The 18865-nt window shown below is 42.1% G+C and overlaps 1 protein-coding gene and 1 pseudogene across 4 annotated transcripts in view; both read right to left on the bottom strand.

Annotated features, from left to right (window-relative positions):
• The window catches only part of DBF4B (DBF4B-CDC7 kinase regulatory subunit), a 36177-nt gene extending 19024 nt beyond the window's left edge, over window positions 1–17153 (bottom strand). Inside the window, exons 1-4 of one of the 3 annotated variants that reach the window (XM_082374381.1) lie at window positions 15143–17153; window positions 13831–14277; window positions 13305–13367; window positions 149–303 (exon numbers count right to left, since the gene is read on the bottom strand). In XM_082374381.1, coding sequence (XP_082230507.1) covers window positions 149–303; window positions 13305–13367; window positions 13831–13852 — 240 coding nt within the window. In that variant the 5' untranslated portion in view covers window positions 13853–14277; window positions 15143–17153. Of the gene's footprint in view, window positions 1–148; window positions 304–13304; window positions 13368–13830 lie in introns of all 3 variants that reach the window. The other 2 variants (XM_082374383.1, XM_082374382.1) reach the window with 2 other exon arrangements.
• A 124-nt stretch (window positions 17154–17277) lies between these two features.
• On the bottom strand, window positions 17278–18057 carry LOC309619317 (protein tyrosine phosphatase type IVA 1 pseudogene; annotated as a pseudogene). The gene has a single exon. The product of its transcript is annotated as a protein tyrosine phosphatase type IVA 1 pseudogene (transcript).
• Between the last annotated feature and the right edge of the window lie 808 nt (window positions 18058–18865).

Below are 18865 nucleotides of genomic sequence, written 5' to 3'. Positions count from 1 at the left end.
TTAAAAAATGGTTTATACTTAAATTGCTTTGGAAAATGTAGTGATACCCCTGAAAATACCTGGAGGTCACAGATATAATCCCTCTCCAGCTCCTGGCCTACAACGCGCAAAGGCACATGGTACCACAGGAGAGAAGCAGGTTACATACCCCACCCAGCTGCTGGATGGCCCCCGTCAAAAACTGGAGGTTCTTGCCAGCGGGCAGATCCAAGTAAAAGGACTTTCCAGAAAAGGGCTGCCTCCCAGCATCTGGTGAGCTCTTCTGGCATTTTCCCAGACAACTGGAAACTCCTAGCTGAGCCCCTAGAAAACAACAACAAAGGGGAGCAAAGTGAGAAGCCTGAGGTAAGAGAGAGTCCTGCAGGTCAATCAGCCCTCGCCAACAGCCCCTGCATGGCACCTGGCCAGGCCCCGGGCACCCGTCCACCAAGGTGGACGCGAGGCTTGTGTTCCTGTCCTCGGGAAGCCCAGATGCGGAGAAACCCAACCCTCATACATGGATGGTGGGAATGTAAAATGGTGCAGCCACTTTAGAAAACAGTGTGGCAGTTTCTCAAAAGGTTAAACATAGAGTTAACACGAAACCCAGCAATTCCACTCCTAGGCATTCCCCCACGAGAAATGAAAACATACTTCCAAATAAAACTTGTGCAAGAATGTTAACAGCAGCATTATTCATTTTGGCCCCAAAGTGGAAACAATTCAAATGTAAATAAAATGGTAAGCAAAATGTGGTCTATCCATACGATGGAATACTATTTGACAATAAAAACGAATGAACTATGGACACAGGCTACAGCAACAGGCTACAGTTCTGAACCTCAGAAATATGCTGAGTGAGAAAAGCCTGACACAAAAGACCACATACTGTAAATTACATTTTTATGAAATGTTCAGAAAAGGAAAATATATAGAGACAGAAATTAGATTAGTGGCTGCTTAGGGCTGGGGGTGGGGATGAGGAGTGTTTGCAAACTGGCATGAGGTTCTTTTTGGGGTGATGGAAATGTTCTGCAATTAGATTGTTGTGTTAATTGCACAACTCTGTAAATTACCTAAAAAGCATTGCAAGTGTACATTTACAAAAAATGAATTTTACAGTATGTAAATTATAACTCAATAAAGCTAAAAAAACCCCACCTCAATGAACATACCTTTGAGAATTGTGCATTTCATTGTATACACATTTTACATTAAAAGGAAAAAAACTACAAACAAGTATGGAATTCTGGTCAATGAAATGCATGTTGAATTATTATAATGTCTACAAATTACTTGAAGTGTATCAAAAATAAGATGGATAGATATGTGATAAAACAAATGTATTAAAATATCAATGATAGGGAATTCCCAGTGGTTAGGACTCGGTGCTTTCACTGCCAGGGCCCAGGTTCATTCCCTGGTCAGGGAACTAAGATCCCAAAACCCGCATGGTGCGGTCAAAAAAACAACAAAACAAAACAAACAAACAAAACCCCAAAACACATACACACACACACACACAACAAATAAAACGTCAATGATAAAATCTAAGTGGTGTGTCTGTGCTCACTGTTGCTTTCGACTTTGTTGCAGGTTTGAAAACTTCCACAACAAAATGTTAACATTTGAAGAGATAAAAAGGATTCAAGAGAAAGTGGCAAATACTGAAGATAAGCACAGAAGTTCTAATATACAGATAATCAGAGTCTCTGAAGACAAAAACTAAAACAAACAAACAAAAACACCCAGAAGAACACTAAAAACTCTAAAAACTTTCCTGAAATAAAAATACATATTTGAAACTAACATATTGAAAGAGCAAGACACATACTTATAAAATTGACCCAGAATAGCTGATACCAAGATATAGTTAGTAAAACTGCTAGACTTTAAATGAGGGGTTTGGACCTGATTTTATTTTTTTTTAATATTTATTTATTTATTTGGCTGCGCTGGGTCTTAGTTGCGGCACGCGGGATCTTCGCTGCCGTGTGCGGGATCTTTTAGTCAAGGCATGCGGGATCTATTTCCCTGGCCAGGGATCGAACCCGAGGCCCCTGCATTGGGAGCGCAGAGTCTTAGCCACTGGACCACCACGGAAGTCCCATGGACCTGGTATTTTTAAAAATCTTCTGGGGGGGCTTCCCTGGTGGCGCAGTGGTTAAGAATCCGCCTGCCAATGCAGGGGACACGGGTTCAAGCCCTGGTCCGGGAAGATCCCACATGCCGCGGAGCAACCAGGCCTGTGAACCAAAACTACTGAGCCTGCACGCCACAACTACTGAAGCCCGCGTGCCTAGAGCCCATGCTCCGCAACGAGAAGCCACTGCAATGAGAAGCCCGCGCACCGCAATGAAGAGCAGCCCCCACTCGCCGTAACTAGAAGAAAGCCCGCGCGCAGCAATAAAGACCCAACGCAGACAAAAATAAATTTTAAAATAAAATATAATAATAAAAAAAAAATTAAAAAAAAAAAATCTTCTAGGGGCTTCCCTGGTGGTGCAGTGGTTGGGAGTCCGCCTGCCAATGCAGGGAACACGGGTTCGAGCCCTGGTCTGGGAAGATCCCACATGCCGCGGAGCAACTAGGCCCGTGAGCTACAACTACTGAGTCTGCGCGTCTGGAGCCTGTGCTCCGCAGCGGGAGGGGCCACGACAGCGAGAGGCCCGCGCACCGCGATGAAGAGTGGCCCCTGCTCGCCGCAAGTGGAGAAAGCCCTTGCACAGAAACGAAGACCCAACACAGCCAAAAATAAATAAATAAATAAATTGATAAAATCTTCTAAAACTCTTCGATTCCATGAATTCCTGCGTTTTTCCTATCTACCACCCAGTCAGACTTTTGATTGGACCTCCTCAGTTAAACCCTGCTTGCCCTGATGAGATACTGTTTTTCTTTCTCTGAGTTCCATATTACTTATTGTCTGTCCTCTTAGTATTTTCAGCTTCATATTCTTGTTTACTCACTCCTTCAGGTCCACCTCTGACCTCCCCAGTAGACTGGGAACCATTTTGGGAAGAGACCTCTGACTTAATCATCATCATTCCCATAATGCTTAAACCAGATCCTGCTCGCCCATCCTCAGCTGGCACCTGACCCTCAAGCACTTACCTTCTGGTCCCATAAACCTCCCTTTTCCTGAAAGTCCTAGGTATATAGAGACAGAAAATACTGGAAAGTCAGCTTGGCATTTTACAGAAAAGGCCTTTGTTCTGAGTCCTGCCTCACCCTCTTACTAGCTGTGTAACCCTGGGTAAGTCACAATAATCTCACTTAGTGTCTATGAAACCCTATTTCCTCACTTCTGAAATAGTGATAATGATAAATACTCACCCTCACTGAGGAGCTATTCAAATACTTAACAGGCACCAACCATTCAGAATGGAGACTAGCCAGAAACATCTGATACAGCCATACCAGGAGTATGCGCTGAATGTCAGCCAGGGGAATTATTATAACTGTAGCCATTTTGGTTCCCTCCCCAAGGCCACCTTCTCCAGAAGGCTTTCTTTTTCTTTGCTTTTTTAAAAAATAATTAATTAATTAATTAATTTATGGCTGCATTGGGTCTTTGTTGCTGCGCGGGGGCTCTCTAGTTGTGGCGAGCGGGGCTACTCTTCGCTGCGGTGTGTGGGCTTCTCACTGCGGTGGCTTCTCTTTTTGCGAAGCATAGGCTCTAGGCACGCAGGCTTCAGTAGTTGTGGTTGTCGGGCTCTAGAGTGCAGGCTCAGTAGTTGTGGCGCACGGGCTTAGTTGCTCCACGGCATGTGGGATCTTCCCAGACCAGGGCTCGAACCCGTGTCCCCTGCACTGGCAGGCAGGTTCTTAACCACTGTGCCACCAGGGAAGTCCCTCTTTTTCTTTTTATTGAGGTATAACTGACATACAACATTATATTAGTTCCAGGTGATACAACATAAGGATTCAATATTTGTATAGAAGGCTTTCTCAGAATAAGCCCTTTTGACTTTCACACAAGGCCTGTGACATTCTCCACAGGACCTAATCCTAGGAAAGCCACTGAAGAGGGAATTAGATGGATGCCAGAGTCAGAAACAGAAGGCTGGGTGAACAGCAAGCCTGGAGCGGAATGCCAGGACTCGCAGGAGGGTGAGACTGGAGAATGCCTTCTAGCTGTGCTCAGTGGGTCACTGCCAGTGCCAGATAAGCAGCCCAGCACCAACCAGAGACAGTAGGGTAACATCAGGGCAGTGGTGGAGCCTACCTTGGGGTGAATATGCTTGTGTGTGAGAAAGAGAAACAGTTAACAAGAGGTCAAGCTGGCACGAATGAGCCTCCCTCCCTAGCCCCATCCATTTGGTTAGTTTGGTAATTACAACTCAAGGAAACAGTTCTTGGAAATGAGTAGTACAAAAAAGCAATGTGTGTGTACTGGGGGGCTCAGAATGCTGCTGCAAATGGGGGGGTGACTGAGCCCACACTGGAACCAGGGGCTCCCCACCTTGGGGTGGTTTTCCTCTTCTATCCAACCCCCAACCCCTAAACTCAAAGGAGGGGCATAACATGGGAACCTAAGCTTTTGCATCTTCTTCCAGGAGCACATTACCAATCAGAGTGGCTAACAGTCTCAAGAGAACAGTAGCTTCTAAGAAAATATGAGGCAACTGAAGAAAGTAAGTACTATAAAAGATGCTTTCTCTGGAATAGGTTGTCTTTCTCTCGTAAGTAATGGACCAGACAGAAAAAAGAATTTTAAAGCATAATAAATATGCTCAAGAAGGCAAGGAGCATACTAGAAACATAAAATAGGAACAGCAGGTAAAGAAAAGAATTAATTGGAGATAATGGACGTAAAAAATATAATAGTTAAAAAAACCCTCAAATATTAAAAAAAAAATCCAATTTAAAAATGGGCAATGAATAGACATTTCTCCAAAGATATACAAATGGCCAATAAGCACATGAAAAGATGCACAAGGTCATTAGCCATTAGGAAAATGCAAACTGAAACCACAAAGAGATACCACTTTATACCCACTAGGATGGCTTTAACAAAAAAAGACAGATAATAACAAGTGTTGGTGAGAACGCAGAGAAATTGGAACCCTCATTCTTTGCTGGTGGGAATGTAAAATGGTGCAGCCAATTGGAAAAGTCTGTCAGTTCTTCAAAAGGTTACACAGAGAGTTACCATATGACCCAGCAATATGACTCTTAGGTGTACACTCCAGGAAAAAAATATATGTCCACATGATAACCTGGAAACAAATGTTTACAGTACTATTATTCATAATGGCCAGAAAGTGGAAACTCATGTCCATCAACTGTTGAATGGATAAAATGTGGTAATCCACACAACAGAATAATATTCAACAATAAAAAGGAATGTTGTATGTCAATTGTACCTCAATAAAAAATTTTTTTAATTAAAAAAAAAGGGAATGATGCACTGATTCATGCTACAACACGGATGAACTGTGAAAACATCATGCTAAGTGAAAGGAATGAATCACAAGAGCTACATATTGTAGGACTCCAATTATATGAAGTGTTCAGAATAGGCAAATCTATAGTTAGAAAGTAGATCAGTGGCTGTCTAGAGCTGGGGGCTTAGGAGAAAATTGAGAGTGACTGTCAATAGGTGTGGGGTTCTCCTTTGGGGTGATGAAAGTTCTAAAACTGATTATAGTGATGGTTGCACAACTCTGTGAATATACAATACTAAAAGTCACTGAACTGTACACTTTACAAGGATAAACTGTATGGTGTGTGAATTATATCTCAATAAAACTGCTTTTAAATCTTTTTTTAAAGCAACAAGGATATACTGTACAGCACAGGGAATTATAGCCATTATTGTACAATAACTTTTTTTTTTTTTTTGGCTGCGCTGCGTGGCTTGCAGGATCTCAGTTCCCCAACCAGGCAGGGATTGAACCTGGGTCACGGCAGTGAATGCCTGGAATCCTAACCACTAGGCCACCAGGGAACTCCCTGTAATACCTTTTTTTAAAAAATTTATTGACTTATTTATTATTTATTTTTGGTTGCACTGGGTCTTTGTTGCTGTGCATGGGCTTTCTCTAGTTGCGGCGAGCAGGGGCTGCTCTTCGTTGCTGTGCGCAGGCTTCTCATTGCAGTGGCTTCTCTTGTTGTGGAGAACAGGCTCTAGGTGCGTGGGCTTCAGTAGTTGTGGCACATGGGCTCAGCAGTTGTGGCTCGCGGGCCCTAGAGCACAGGCTCAGTAGTTGTGGTGCACGGGCTTAGTTGCTCCGCGGCATGTGGGATCTTCCCGGACAAGGGCTCGAACCTGTGTCCCCTGCACTGGCAGGCAGGTTCTTAACCACTGCGCCACCAGGGAAGCCCCCCGTAATAACTTTTAATGAAGTATAATCTGTAAAAATACTGAATCACTATGCTGTACACTTGAAACTAATATAATATTGTAAATCAGCTATACTTCAATAAAAAAACTTTTCTTTTTTATTTTTTTAAATTTTTGGCCATGCTGCGCGGCTTGCGGGATCTTAGTTCTCTGACCAGAGATCAAACCCGGGCTCACTGGGCCCCAGCTCCAGTCCTAACCACTGGACCGCCAGGGAATTCCCAAAAACAATTTTTAAACTTCAATATTTCCTTATCTCGAAGTGTCTTCCCGTAAGATAAATTATTAATTACAAAAGGTAAAAGAGTGATTTTATATTGGAGAAACCCAGCAGACACCACTTTAATCAAGGGCTCAAAGTTAATGTGACCAGTGATGAGCCTTATCGTCGTCACGTGCCTCCTGAAACCATACACTAAGAAGGGCACAACATCACTTCTGTGTCAACCTGAATTTGATCGTGGGGACAAAGCAAGCAAACTCAAATTGAGGGACAGTCTGTCCCTCAAAAGTATCAAGGGCGTGAACAACAAAGAAAGAATGAGAACCTACTCCCAAACAGGAGGAGAGGAGGCTCAGGAGACATGACAACTAAAAGCAACAAGTGATTCTGGGTTGGATCTGAAGCCAGGAAATGGACATTGGGGACGACTGGTAATCTGAGTAAGATCTGTAGATTAGTTAATATTTTACACTAGTTTCCTCATTTTCTATCTGTACTATGGTTACATAAGATGTTACTATTTGGGAGAAGCTGCGTAAAGAGTATACAAGAGCCCGTTCACTATTTTTGAAAAGTTTCTGTAAGTCTGAAATTATTTCAAAATGAAGAATGAAAAGAAAAATAAAACCTCAACAGATGAATTGAATATCATAACATAGTGTAAGCTGGTAGATCAGGTTGAAATCAGAAGGTATCAGGAAGAGATAAAGAACTGGACATCAGGGAAATGAAGAAACGCAAAGGATAGGGAAAGAAGTGTTAAGAACATCAGAGGAGTTGCAAAGATGAAAAAAAAAATAATGGGGTGAAGAAAATATTTGAAGAAATAATGGTCCAGGCTTCTGAATAAATGTGGAGAACTTTTGTTCTCTCCCCAAATCCCACTAAAATGACAAGAGAAGGAGTAAAAGTGAACAAAGACACTGGCAAGAATATGATACCAGGTAAGAGATGCCATAAAATTTTGGAAGCTGGAAGCAGATGGATGAGTGAAAAACAGACAGGAGACAAGGGAAAGCTGAATCTGAAGCCAAGAAGAAGCAATCTGGAGTTCAAAAGGCCCCAAAACTGGAGGGAGCAGATGTAGGAGAATGCCAGAGTAAAATGGGGCTGAAAAAGAAGATTATCTGAAAGCCTTTAAAAGGAACAGCTAGACTCCCAGAACCCTCTCCCACCCCAGCAGAAGACTAGAGCTGCGGTTCTTAACTGGGGGAGATTTTGCCCCCTCAGGGGAAATCTGGCAATGTTTGGAAACATTTTTGGTTGTCACAACTGGGAGTGGGGTGTGCTACTGGCATCTAGTGGGTAGAAGCCAGGCATGCTGCTTAATGTCTTACAAAACACAGGACAACCTCCTACAACAAAGAATTATCTGGCTCAAAATGTCAATAGTACTGACATTGAGAAAACCTGCTGAGAACAGGGATTAAGCCCCAACGAAAATACAGAAGATTGGGGGAGAGGCAAGATAGGGGTAGGGGATTAAGAGGTACAAACTACTATGTGTAAAATAAATAAGCTACAAGGATATATTGTACAGCACAGGGAATACAGCCAATTTTTTTTTTTTCTGGCTGTGCCGCACAGCATGCGGGATCCTAGTTTCCCGACTTGGGATCGAACCCGTGTCCCCTGCAGTGGAAGCACGGAGTCTTAACCACTGGACCGCCAGGGAAGTCCCAGCCAATATTTTATAATAACTATAAATGGAGTATAACCTTTAAAAATTGTGAATCACTATGTTGTACACCTGAAGCTTATATAATATTGCACATCAATTATATTGCAATTTTAAAAAATTTTTAAAAAAAGAAAAGAAAATACAGATTAAGAGGATGTCTATATACTGAACAGTGAGACACGCAGACGAATTCCCCCACTGAGCTACCAGAATGCTGACAACCACACTTACACTTACCAGACAGAGGATCAGAGGAATTCCTCTGTAGGGAACTTACTGGTTCAAGACAAAAACATACAAATAGTTACATTTGGGGTTCCCCTTGTCATGCACTGAATATCTGTGCCTCCCTAAATTCCTATGTTGAAGCCCTAACTCCCACTATAATGATATTAGGAGGTGTAGCCTTTGGAAGGTAATTAGGTTTAGAACAGATCACAAGGTGGAGCCTCCATAATGGGACTGATGTCCTTATAAGAGGAAGAGGGACCACAGCTCACTCTCTCCATTGAGTGCATTAAAAAAAGAGGACATATGAATACACAACAAGATGGCACCATCTGCAAGGCAGGAAGAGGGCCTTTACCAAGAACTGATTCTGCTGACACCTTGATCTTGGATGTCCCAGCCCCCAGTACTATGAGAAATAAATGTCTGTTGTTTAAGGCACCCAGTCTATAGAATTTTGTTAAAACAGCGTGAACTAAGACATCTTCCCAACTGCCAGGTACCAGCCAGATTACCTACAACAAAGTCTGCCAGCTGAAAAGCTCCCTCTCATGAACTTCCAATTAGCATTTGATTGCCTCACTCTTAAATATGAATGTGTAATCAAAGATCACCAGACATTTAAAGAAAGCTTTGAACGAGAAATTAGGCTAACAAACAGAAAAAAGAACTTAGAGGAAATAGAGATGATGCAGGAAGCAGAAGAAAACTGAAAACAAACAAAAACAATACCATTAGTATCCTCAGAGAGGTAAAGGAATACGTACGATGCACCCATTAAACACAGAGAAGACTATAAGAAAGGAACCATGCAGAGAAGAAAAAGCTCTTAGAAATGTATAAATATGCAATGGAAGTAAATTCAACATAAAGATTTAAGATTAAGTTGAAGAAAATTTCCAGAGAATAGAAGGCAAGACAAATAGATGAAAGATGGAAGACCAGCCCATGAGATCCAATATCTGAACAACGCAGAGTATCAGAAACAGAAGAGAAAGAAAATGGAGGAGATGGCTATTACAGAAATAATGCCAACAACTTCCAGAACTAAAGAATATAAGCTTCCAGATTGGAAGTTTCCACCTAGCTCCATGAAATAAAATGGGTCATGAAATTTCAGGACACTGAGGAGAAAGAGAGGATTTTGGTTTCATTTCAGGCAATACTGGAGACCAGGTTATCTAAAAGCCCTCCTAATACAAAATACCTCAAAATACCAGTTGAAATATAAATTCAAATCCCATCTAACTGATAAGTCCACTGATAAGTAAGAGGACAACAGAAGTGCCCTAAATTTTGAGAAAACTGACAACCACAGTGGTGAAAGTGAACGCTGACTGCCCTGAGGAAGTCCATGGGCTTAAAAGCAAAGGGCTTAGGATGGAAGAGCCCGATGGAGCCCTGGAGATGAGGTCTTGTGCCAGTCTAAAGTGGGGAGTGAGGATTGAGAACTCCTGCACGAATCTAGGAGAAAAGGGAAGCCAGAAAATAATTCATCCACCAGAAGAGACAAAAAGGAATACCATCTACCTTAGCCTGGGCTCCACATGAAAGGAAAGTCTTAACTGAGAATCCAAAACCACAGGATTCCCAAGAGTCTGGAATTCAAATTCATACTAGTCACGTGGTCTAAGAACCCACTACCACCACCACCAAACAGAGAGATTAACGTAAAAAGTAATCCCAGCTAGTAACACCTTGGCCACACCTCAAATAATCAAAAGCAAAACAACTCTATAGAGGTCCATAGCTCAGTCCAGAGTTCCCTGAATTTCCTCAGATAAAGCATCATCAAACATTAGCTCACACTCCAACATTAAAAAACATACAAAGAAAACAAACCATCATGGATAAGAATCAGCAGAAATTAAAGACAGCAAGATTGGATCCCCAAGAGCTTCAAACAGAATGATCAGACATAGACTATAAAATAAGCATTTAAATTATTAAATACTTTAATTTTATTAAAATAAGTATTTACAATGCTGGGGGAAAATAAATGTCAACTTTGAATTTTACATCTGATTAAATAAAGAATGAGGGTAAACTAAACACATTTTTTAAACAAAAGCCCAAACAGTTTATCATCAACCAATTATTACTAAAGGACTTCTAAAAGGTGTACTTTGGAAAGAAGGAAACTGAACCCAGAAGGAAGGACTGAAATGTCCCCAAACTGGTAAAAATATGTATAAATCTAAACAATCACTGACTGTGTAAAACAATCATAATGACGACTAATTCGGAAGTAAAAAGGAGAGACATATAATAACAACAGTATTGTTGCTATACAGCAATCATGCTAGATGGGGTAGGGGTGGTTCAGAGCACATGGGGTCTAGGCTCTTGCAGTGTTCAGGAGGAGGGTGGAAATACAACATCAGACTTTGCCACAGCACAGTGGAAGCTAAAAGATGAAATGTGTCTTCAAAACTCTGAGAGAGGGCTTCCCTGGTGGCGCAGTGGTTGAGAGTCTGCCTGCCAATGCAGGGGACACGGGTTCGAGCCCTGGTCCGGGAAGATCCCACATGCCGCGGAGCAACCGGGCCCGTGTGCCACAATTACTGAGCCTGCGCGTCTGGAGCCTGTGCTCCGCAACAAGAGAGGCCGCGATAATGAGAGGCCCCGCGCACCGCGATGAAGAGTGGCCCCCACTTGCCACAACTAGAGAAAGCCCTCGCACAGAAACGAAGACCCAACACAGCCATAAATAAATAAAAAAATAAATAAAATAGTGTTTAAAAAAAAAAAAAAAAAAAACTCTGAGAGAAAACTATTTCCAAACTAGAACTCTTTATGTGGCATAAAGAACTGTCATACCTACAAGGTCTCAAAAAATTTATTTGTCACATACCCTTTCTCAGGAAGCTATACTAGAAGATGTACTCGACCAAAATGAGGACGTAAACGAACAGAGAGGAAAATACGGAATTTAGAACACAGGGAACCCTACAGAGGAAAGCGGCAAAGGGAATTCCACAGAATGATGAAGGGAGATCCTAGGATGGAATCAGTGCAACAGACCTAGTACACAGCTGGACCATACTGTGGTACTAAGACAAATGGTCTCAGGAGGTATGTCCCCCAGACAAAGAAGAAACTGATTCTCTGATGAGCTTGAAAGTATTGAGAGAAGGTTTATATTTTTGGCAAAGAGTTTGGACATGAATTAGTGATCCATACACAGAAAACAAAGCTTATTTCAGTTTGCTATATGGCTCAGCTAATATCATCATAATGTAAATACAAAAATGACAACAAAAATTACTACATATATATTGGGGGATGGGAGGAGAGGAGGGAAATGTGTATGTGTTTATCTGTGGCGTAGAGGAGAGGGGGCCAGAAAAATCTCTTTATCCTCTATATTAGAAAATCAATAGATATAATTTAAAATTGAAAACAACAAAAGCAGTATGAGCATGCTATTTAGAAATAAGAAGGTAAATACTAGAAGAACTAGCTAAAAGAGCATAAATGGTTGTACGCTAGGGAGTGGGAATCAGGAGTTAAGAAAGGAGGAGCAACTCCCATTCTTGTGTGTGTGTGTGTGTATGTGTGTGTGTGAGATATACCTTGGCCTTTTAAACTGTGCAAGCATAGGGACTTCCCTGGTGGTGCAGTGCTTAAGAATCCGCCTGCCAATGCAGGGGACATGGGTTCAAGCCCTGGTCCGGGAAGATCCCACATGCTGCGGAGCAACTAAGCCCGTGTGCCACAACTACTGAACCTGCGAGCCACAACTACTGAAGCCTGTGCGCCTAGTGCCCGTGCTCCGCAACAAGAGCAGCCACTGCAATGAGAAGCCCTCGCACCGCAATGAAGAGTAGCCCCTGCTCACCGCAACTAGAGAAAGCCTGCGCGCAGCAACAAAGACCCAACACAGCCAAAAATAAATAATAAATAAATAAATTAAAAAAATAAAATAAAAAATAAACTGTGTAAGCATAAAACCGTAATTTTTGTTTTCATTTCTCATAATTTTATTTTTATGAAAACTAAAACCCTCCAGAATTCACACATGGTACGGTATAGTGAATTTTAAGAACAAATATAAGGAGAATAATCTAAAATCTTCTACAGAGAAAAGCAGGTCACAAACTAAGGAACAAGAATCAGACTGACATCAATTTTCAACAGCACCTACTTTTTGCAAGAAGAAACCACTGTCATTTTTCAATGTGTTGAAGGAAAAAAAACTTTGACTCAAGAATTTTAATACAAGGGTGAAATAAACATGTTCTCAGGCATACAAGCCTCGGAAAGTTTATCACATAAAGCCCCCTTTTGAAAACACTCTTGGAGAAAGTTCATCAGCAAAAAGAGAAATAGATCCAGAAGAAAGCAACAAGACATGGGAAGGGAGAGTAAATAATTTAGTGAAGTGTATCACTGTTTAAAAGGCAACAAGCAAATGGCATATCTGTAACAATCCAGAACTCAAACTAGATAATGCTAAGAGGGGAGAAGGCAGTACTGAGGGAAGTGACTACATGCTAAAATACTTATCTAATTGGGTGGGGCCGTTTAAGTTTATCGATAACTTTAAGAATTTTATGGTAAAAATAACCATGAATACGGGTTTTATAAGTTAATAATTAGCAAGTCTTCTAATCTTATTCATAATATCTGACTGAAAGCTCTTGTTTGACCTTTATCATTAATTCCTAAATGATCCATGACATCCCTCAACACATACTCCACTCCCCCCCTCCCCCTCCGCCACACAAAGTAATTAGAAAACCCTAAGAGAGCTAACATTTCTCGGCCTTTTCTTCCCAAGAGACTCTGGGGCGGGAGTAGCAACTGTGACCTTGCATCCCTAGGTTTGACCTGTTACCCACCTAGGTCCGGAGCCCGGAGCCTACTCTCAGCCATTGAACTCTCCAGTTCAAGGCAATCGTTGCCTGAAAAAGAAGGACATAACAGCAGCTGAACCACCTTCACTAGCCTTCGACCTTCCATCATCCCCTCCTCCCGCCTCCCAAACCCCGCACAATTCCCATCGAGGGTCCCGGGAACCCCAAGACTCAACTCCATCCCAACCCACGTCCCCTCTCCACTCCCGCGCCTCCTTCTAGGCTCTTATCCCTCAGTCCCTCCGCCCCCTTTCACACTCTGCTCCCTCAACTCCCGTGGCCTCTTGGCCACCCCTTGCCTTACATTTCAATTCCCGTGCCTCCCTCCAGGCTCTTGTCCCCCCAGTCCCTCTGCCCCCTTTAGACCTCTGTCCCCTCTATTCCTGTGACCCCTTCCCGGTCCCTCTACTCTCCCCAGCTCCCGGACCTATCTGTTCCCCAATTCCTGTGCCCACTTTCCAACCCCGTACCCTTCTTTAACTCTTAGGACCCTTTCCGCCTTGCTTCTTACCCCTGCTTCCCCTTCCCGGCATCCGTACCCTTTCCCGGCTCCCTCCTCAAATTCTCGGCTCTTTCTCGGCCTCCGTACTCCTTTAAGGCCGCCGTATCACATTCGCGGGTTCCATGAGCTCTTTCAGCCGCCAATGCACCGGCTGTTCCTCTGTAACTATAACATCACTCTCTAGGCGCCCTGGGCCGCGGCTTCAGTTTAAATTTCCTGTCGGCTCCGCCTCTAAAATTACGTAAGAGCTGCAAGACTGCCCTACGGAGGCCCTGGGAGGACAATATTAACTCAGCAAACCTTTTTCCCCCCCTTCCCCTTCGTTTTCCGCTCTGTTCTCTATTTCTGTCTCTTCATGTCTCGGCTTTTCATAGGCTGGAGATATTTTGAGCCTTAATAGCTGGAGACTAGCAGTAGCATCTTAGTGATTCTTCACACTGAGCTAGTTTGAAATTCCTAGGAGTTCAATAATAAATAACAAAATAAGCCTAACGCTTGTAGTTTACATAAAGATTTCACGTACACATAATTTCATCTTCATATCTTTTGTCTCCCTTTTTCCACTTATCCACCCGCCCCCCCCAAAAAAATTCTCAAAAGTGGTGTCTCCATTCCTCACTTCCCATTTTTTCTTCAACTCACCCAATTAGAGTTTGATCCTCACCCCTCCACTTATCAACTGTGACTTGCGTTTTCCCCAATCCTATCTGACTTACAGAACATTGAAACAGACTACTCCCTCCTTCTTGAAACACTTTCTTCTTTTTGCTTCCATTTCTACCCATTTTCATCTTACCTCAGTGGCTCCTCCTCAACCTCCTTTGCTGGATCCAAAGCCACTTCCATTTAAAAATGTTGGCGTAGGCCAAGGCTTTAGCCCTTAACCCTCAGCCCTCTTCTCTTCCCTATTAACACTTTCTCCCAAGGAGATCTCTTCCAACTCCATGGCCTTACAATTCAGCTCTATGCTAACGCCCGAGTTCTGACATCTCCCCGGATCTCCAGACATATATTCAAGTACCTACTAGACATTTCCATTTAGGTGTAAAATAGGCATCTCAGGCTTAACATGTTTAACATTTGTTCCACCCCCCCAAAAAACCTCACCTATCCTTTTCTCAGCCTATCCCATCTCAGTAAATGTCACATCATCCACTCAGTTGTTCAAACCTAGAAGTTATCTTTCAGTACTTTCCCTTATCCCCACCCCACTCCCAGAACAAATTCTACCAATTCCATCTTGAATAAGATCACTGCCACCACTGTAGTCCAACCCACTGTTACTTCTTGCCTAAAGTACTGCAGTCAATTCCTAACATACTTCTACTCTTGAATAGCTTCCTACCTCTTCCCAGTATAATCCATTCTCCGTGAGCAACCAGTGGTATTCTTTAAGCACCATGGTAGAAGTTTATATACCACATATACTTGGTATCCCTTCCCATGGGGCCTCTCCCTGCAGAAGATTATACATTTCAGCTCTGAAGAATCCAGCTTGGCCATGTGACTTGCTTTGGTTATGAAAAAAGGAAAAAAGTCACACATCATTTCCAAGAATAAGTTTTAAAAGGCAGGCTGGTTTACCAAGTTCTCTCTTCCCCTATCTAGCAATGTCCAGCCAAAGGGTGCCCTGTCAACATGGGTTCTTTGGTGAAGAGTACCTGGAACAGAACCATGGGCAAGCCATAATGGATGTGTAGCATGAGCAAGAAATACGGCTTCCCTGGTGGCGCAGTGGTTAAGAATCCACCTGCCAACGCAGGGGACACGGGTTCCAGCCCTGGTCCGGGAAGATCCCACATGCCGCGGAGCAATTAAGCCCGTGCGCCACAACTACTGAGCCTGCGCTCTAGAGCCGCAAGCCACAACTACTGAGCCCACAAGCCAAAACTACTGCAGCCCGCGCTCCTAGAGCCTGTGCTCCACAACAAGAGAAGCCACCACAATGAGAAGCCCGCGCACCACAAGGAAGAGTAGCCCCCTCTCGCCGCAACTAGAGAAAAGCCTGCACGCAGCAACGAAGACTCAATGCAGCCAAAAATAAAATAAATAAATTTTTTTAAAAAAGCCATTCACCTTAAAAAAAAAAAGAAAAAAAGAAATAAACCTTTGTTGTTGTAACCTACTGAGATTTGGGCATCATTTGTTACCATATCAGAATCTAGCTCAAGATTGTCAAAGTGTGGTTCAGCCCTTTCAGAAGGTTCCATGAGGTCGAAACTTTTTACAGTGATACTAACATCATTATCCTTTTTTTTTTCAATGACGATAAATGCATTTCATCATTTATTTAAGGTTTAAGCCCTCGCACTAGATTTTTACAAGCTGGTGAACACTGACAAATTATTTCTCCCACAGAACTATAACCACATGTTCCCGGGCAGTATAAATATATGGTTGAGCTAACGTTAATACACATCACCATTTTATCAATTACATAATAAAACAAACTGTCAAGTATCCAAATATTAAGTTACACAGCTCAAAAGGCATATAAAGTATTAAATGTAAATCCACTTCTTTTTTTTTTTTTTTTTGCAAGAGAGGTTGGGAATCACACTTCAAAACAAAATTAAGTTGGTAAACAACTTCAGATAAGTTTGAAAAATTACAAGAATTTCAGAAATTTTATGATTAAGAATTGTTTTAGCTACAATAACAAAGTATTTCTACCTTTTAAAAAATATTTACTAAGTTAAAGGGCATATCCTGTATGTCCTGCACAGGACAAAGGCAACATTTTACTAAAAGTACTTAATAGCCCCCTCCCATTCTTTCATCAGGCCCTCCCTGTAAGTTGCACCCCAAAGTGCAAACATTAAAATTAACTGTAAGGCTTTTTTGTCTGGAGACATTAAAGACATGTGCTTCTGTACAATGTAGATTTTCAAAATGGAGGTCTTCTATAACAGCACAAAATGAGATGTACAGAAAGACATTAGATAATCACTGTAAGACTTGGTTAATTAAAAAAAAAAAGGAGCAAATCTGATGTATACTGGTATGAATGTGGGAATTGTGAGCAAAGAACCTTATAGGCCCTACTTTCTATGTTTGAAATGATGGAAGGAATAAACTACACAAGGTCCAGAGTGTTCATAGTTCCTGGGATTTTAGTCCTATATGATACCAAAAATATACAAGTATTGTCCTGGGTATTTTGGCACCTAGTCTTTCTAAATTTCTTATATATTGATAAGATTCTGGCATGGAAACAGATTTAAAGACATGACTCAATACTGCATGATTTCAGGAAAGGTCAATTGGTAAAAATGATTAGCACATTTTAAATGCTGAACAGCAAGAATCCTTTGCTAAGTGTCCCAAGTAGGTTGATCATAACCCAAACATAGAGGTTGCAATTCTGCCAGGTTTTGGCCTGGTAAAACTGCTTTTCAACACTCCTATGGAAGCTTCATCAGACTTCACCAAGCCAACGTGCTGGCTAACACGTATGACAAATTCCATCCCGTCTAGTTTCCACTTCCAAGCAATGGCATCAGGCACCCCAGTTTTACTGAAGGCAACAGTTGTTTCTATGACCACTGGAGTCTTTGAAGCACAGCCACATTTTAGGACGATACTTCTCCAAATACAAAAGTTGCTTGCTCTTCAAAGCTCCAAGCCGCTTTTGTCTTATGAACTGTACTGCATCTTCACATTTCATTCCACCTTCAATTAATGCTAGGGCAACAAGCACTGGAGCTCTCCCAAGGCCTGCAACACAATGAACGGCAATACAACAACCAGGGTCTTCACGGAACTTAATTTTCACAAGACTTAACCAATCATCAACAATCTGGTTAGATGGTGGTGTGCCATCATCAAAAGGCCAGTCGAGAACATGGATGCCTTCTTTCTCCACGAGAGTAGTGTCATAAGTTGCTTCACATACTCTTACTATTGTGGTAACTCCGTGCTTCTTAAGGTCCTCTATAAATTTGTTTAAGGTCACATTTGTTGGATTGTGTGTAATAAGAAATCTCATGTTCTTGTAAGTGACTTCCACAGGAGCTGCGTGGATCATTTGAGCCATGTTAATTTAGTTAAAAAACACTCAATAGGGTTATGAAAGAATTTTAAAAACTGAATACAGAAATGATGCAAAGAAACTGAGTCTACTTCAATACACTCCACTTGAAATTCTCAGTGCTTTTGAGTATGAAGTTGGGAGTAATGGGAAATGAAATGAACCTCCTAACAAGAAGCAGCAATTCTTCAATCCAGTAATACTGAGGCAGTAGAAAGGAAGTACAACGCTCTGAGGATTTCAGTTCAACACTTCTGTGTCCAGGTTAACCACTTTTATGGGGGCTTCTTGGTGGAGTAGTAATGAATTTCTACAATTCACTTGTCTGCACAGAGGTCATGCTGAGCCTGGCAGTAATCTCCACTGTCCTTCTGAAATTCCATAAATGGGTGACCAAGAACACCACAGAACCTGTTTCCAGCCCGTTCTCTTGGCGTAGGTTTGGTTATCCCAAGAAAGGTCCACTCCTGTAGCTTCACTCTCAGGGCACCGAATGCTCATTACCCATTTTTGCTCTCTTTCTCTCATGAATGTTCAGTGGAGTATGCAGAGGCAAAAATGAGAATCCAACACTCTTCTGTTAAATCAGGTATTAAAGAGATTTGCAGAAATGTACAATAATGCCACTCTTCTAATTCTATTTCCATTAAAAATACATCATTTATGTTAACACACAGAGGGCTTATTTTTATTTATTTATTTATTTAAATATTTATTTATTTATTTTTGGCTCTGTTGGGTCTTCATTGCTCCGCGCGGGCTTCTCATTGCAGTGGCTTCTCTTGTTGTGGAGCATGGGCTCTAGGCGTGCGGGCTTCAGTAGCTGTGGCACACAGGACCAACAGTTGTGGCGCATGGGCTTAGTTGCTCTGTGGCATGTGGGATCTTCCTGGACCAGGGATCGAACCCGTGTCCCCTGCACTGGCAGGCAGATTCTTAACCACTGTGCTACCAGGGAAGTCCCTCAGAGGGCTTATTTTTATTTATTTATTTATTTTTTAAATTGTAATTTTT

This window comes from Balaenoptera borealis (genome assembly GCF_965194805.1).
Source record: "Balaenoptera borealis genome assembly, chromosome: 20".
NCBI classification, from domain to species: Eukaryota; Metazoa; Chordata; class Mammalia; order Artiodactyla; family Balaenopteridae; genus Balaenoptera; species Balaenoptera borealis.
The sequence above is the reverse complement of the archived record's forward strand: the minus strand, read 5'-3'. Positions and strand labels throughout refer to the sequence as shown.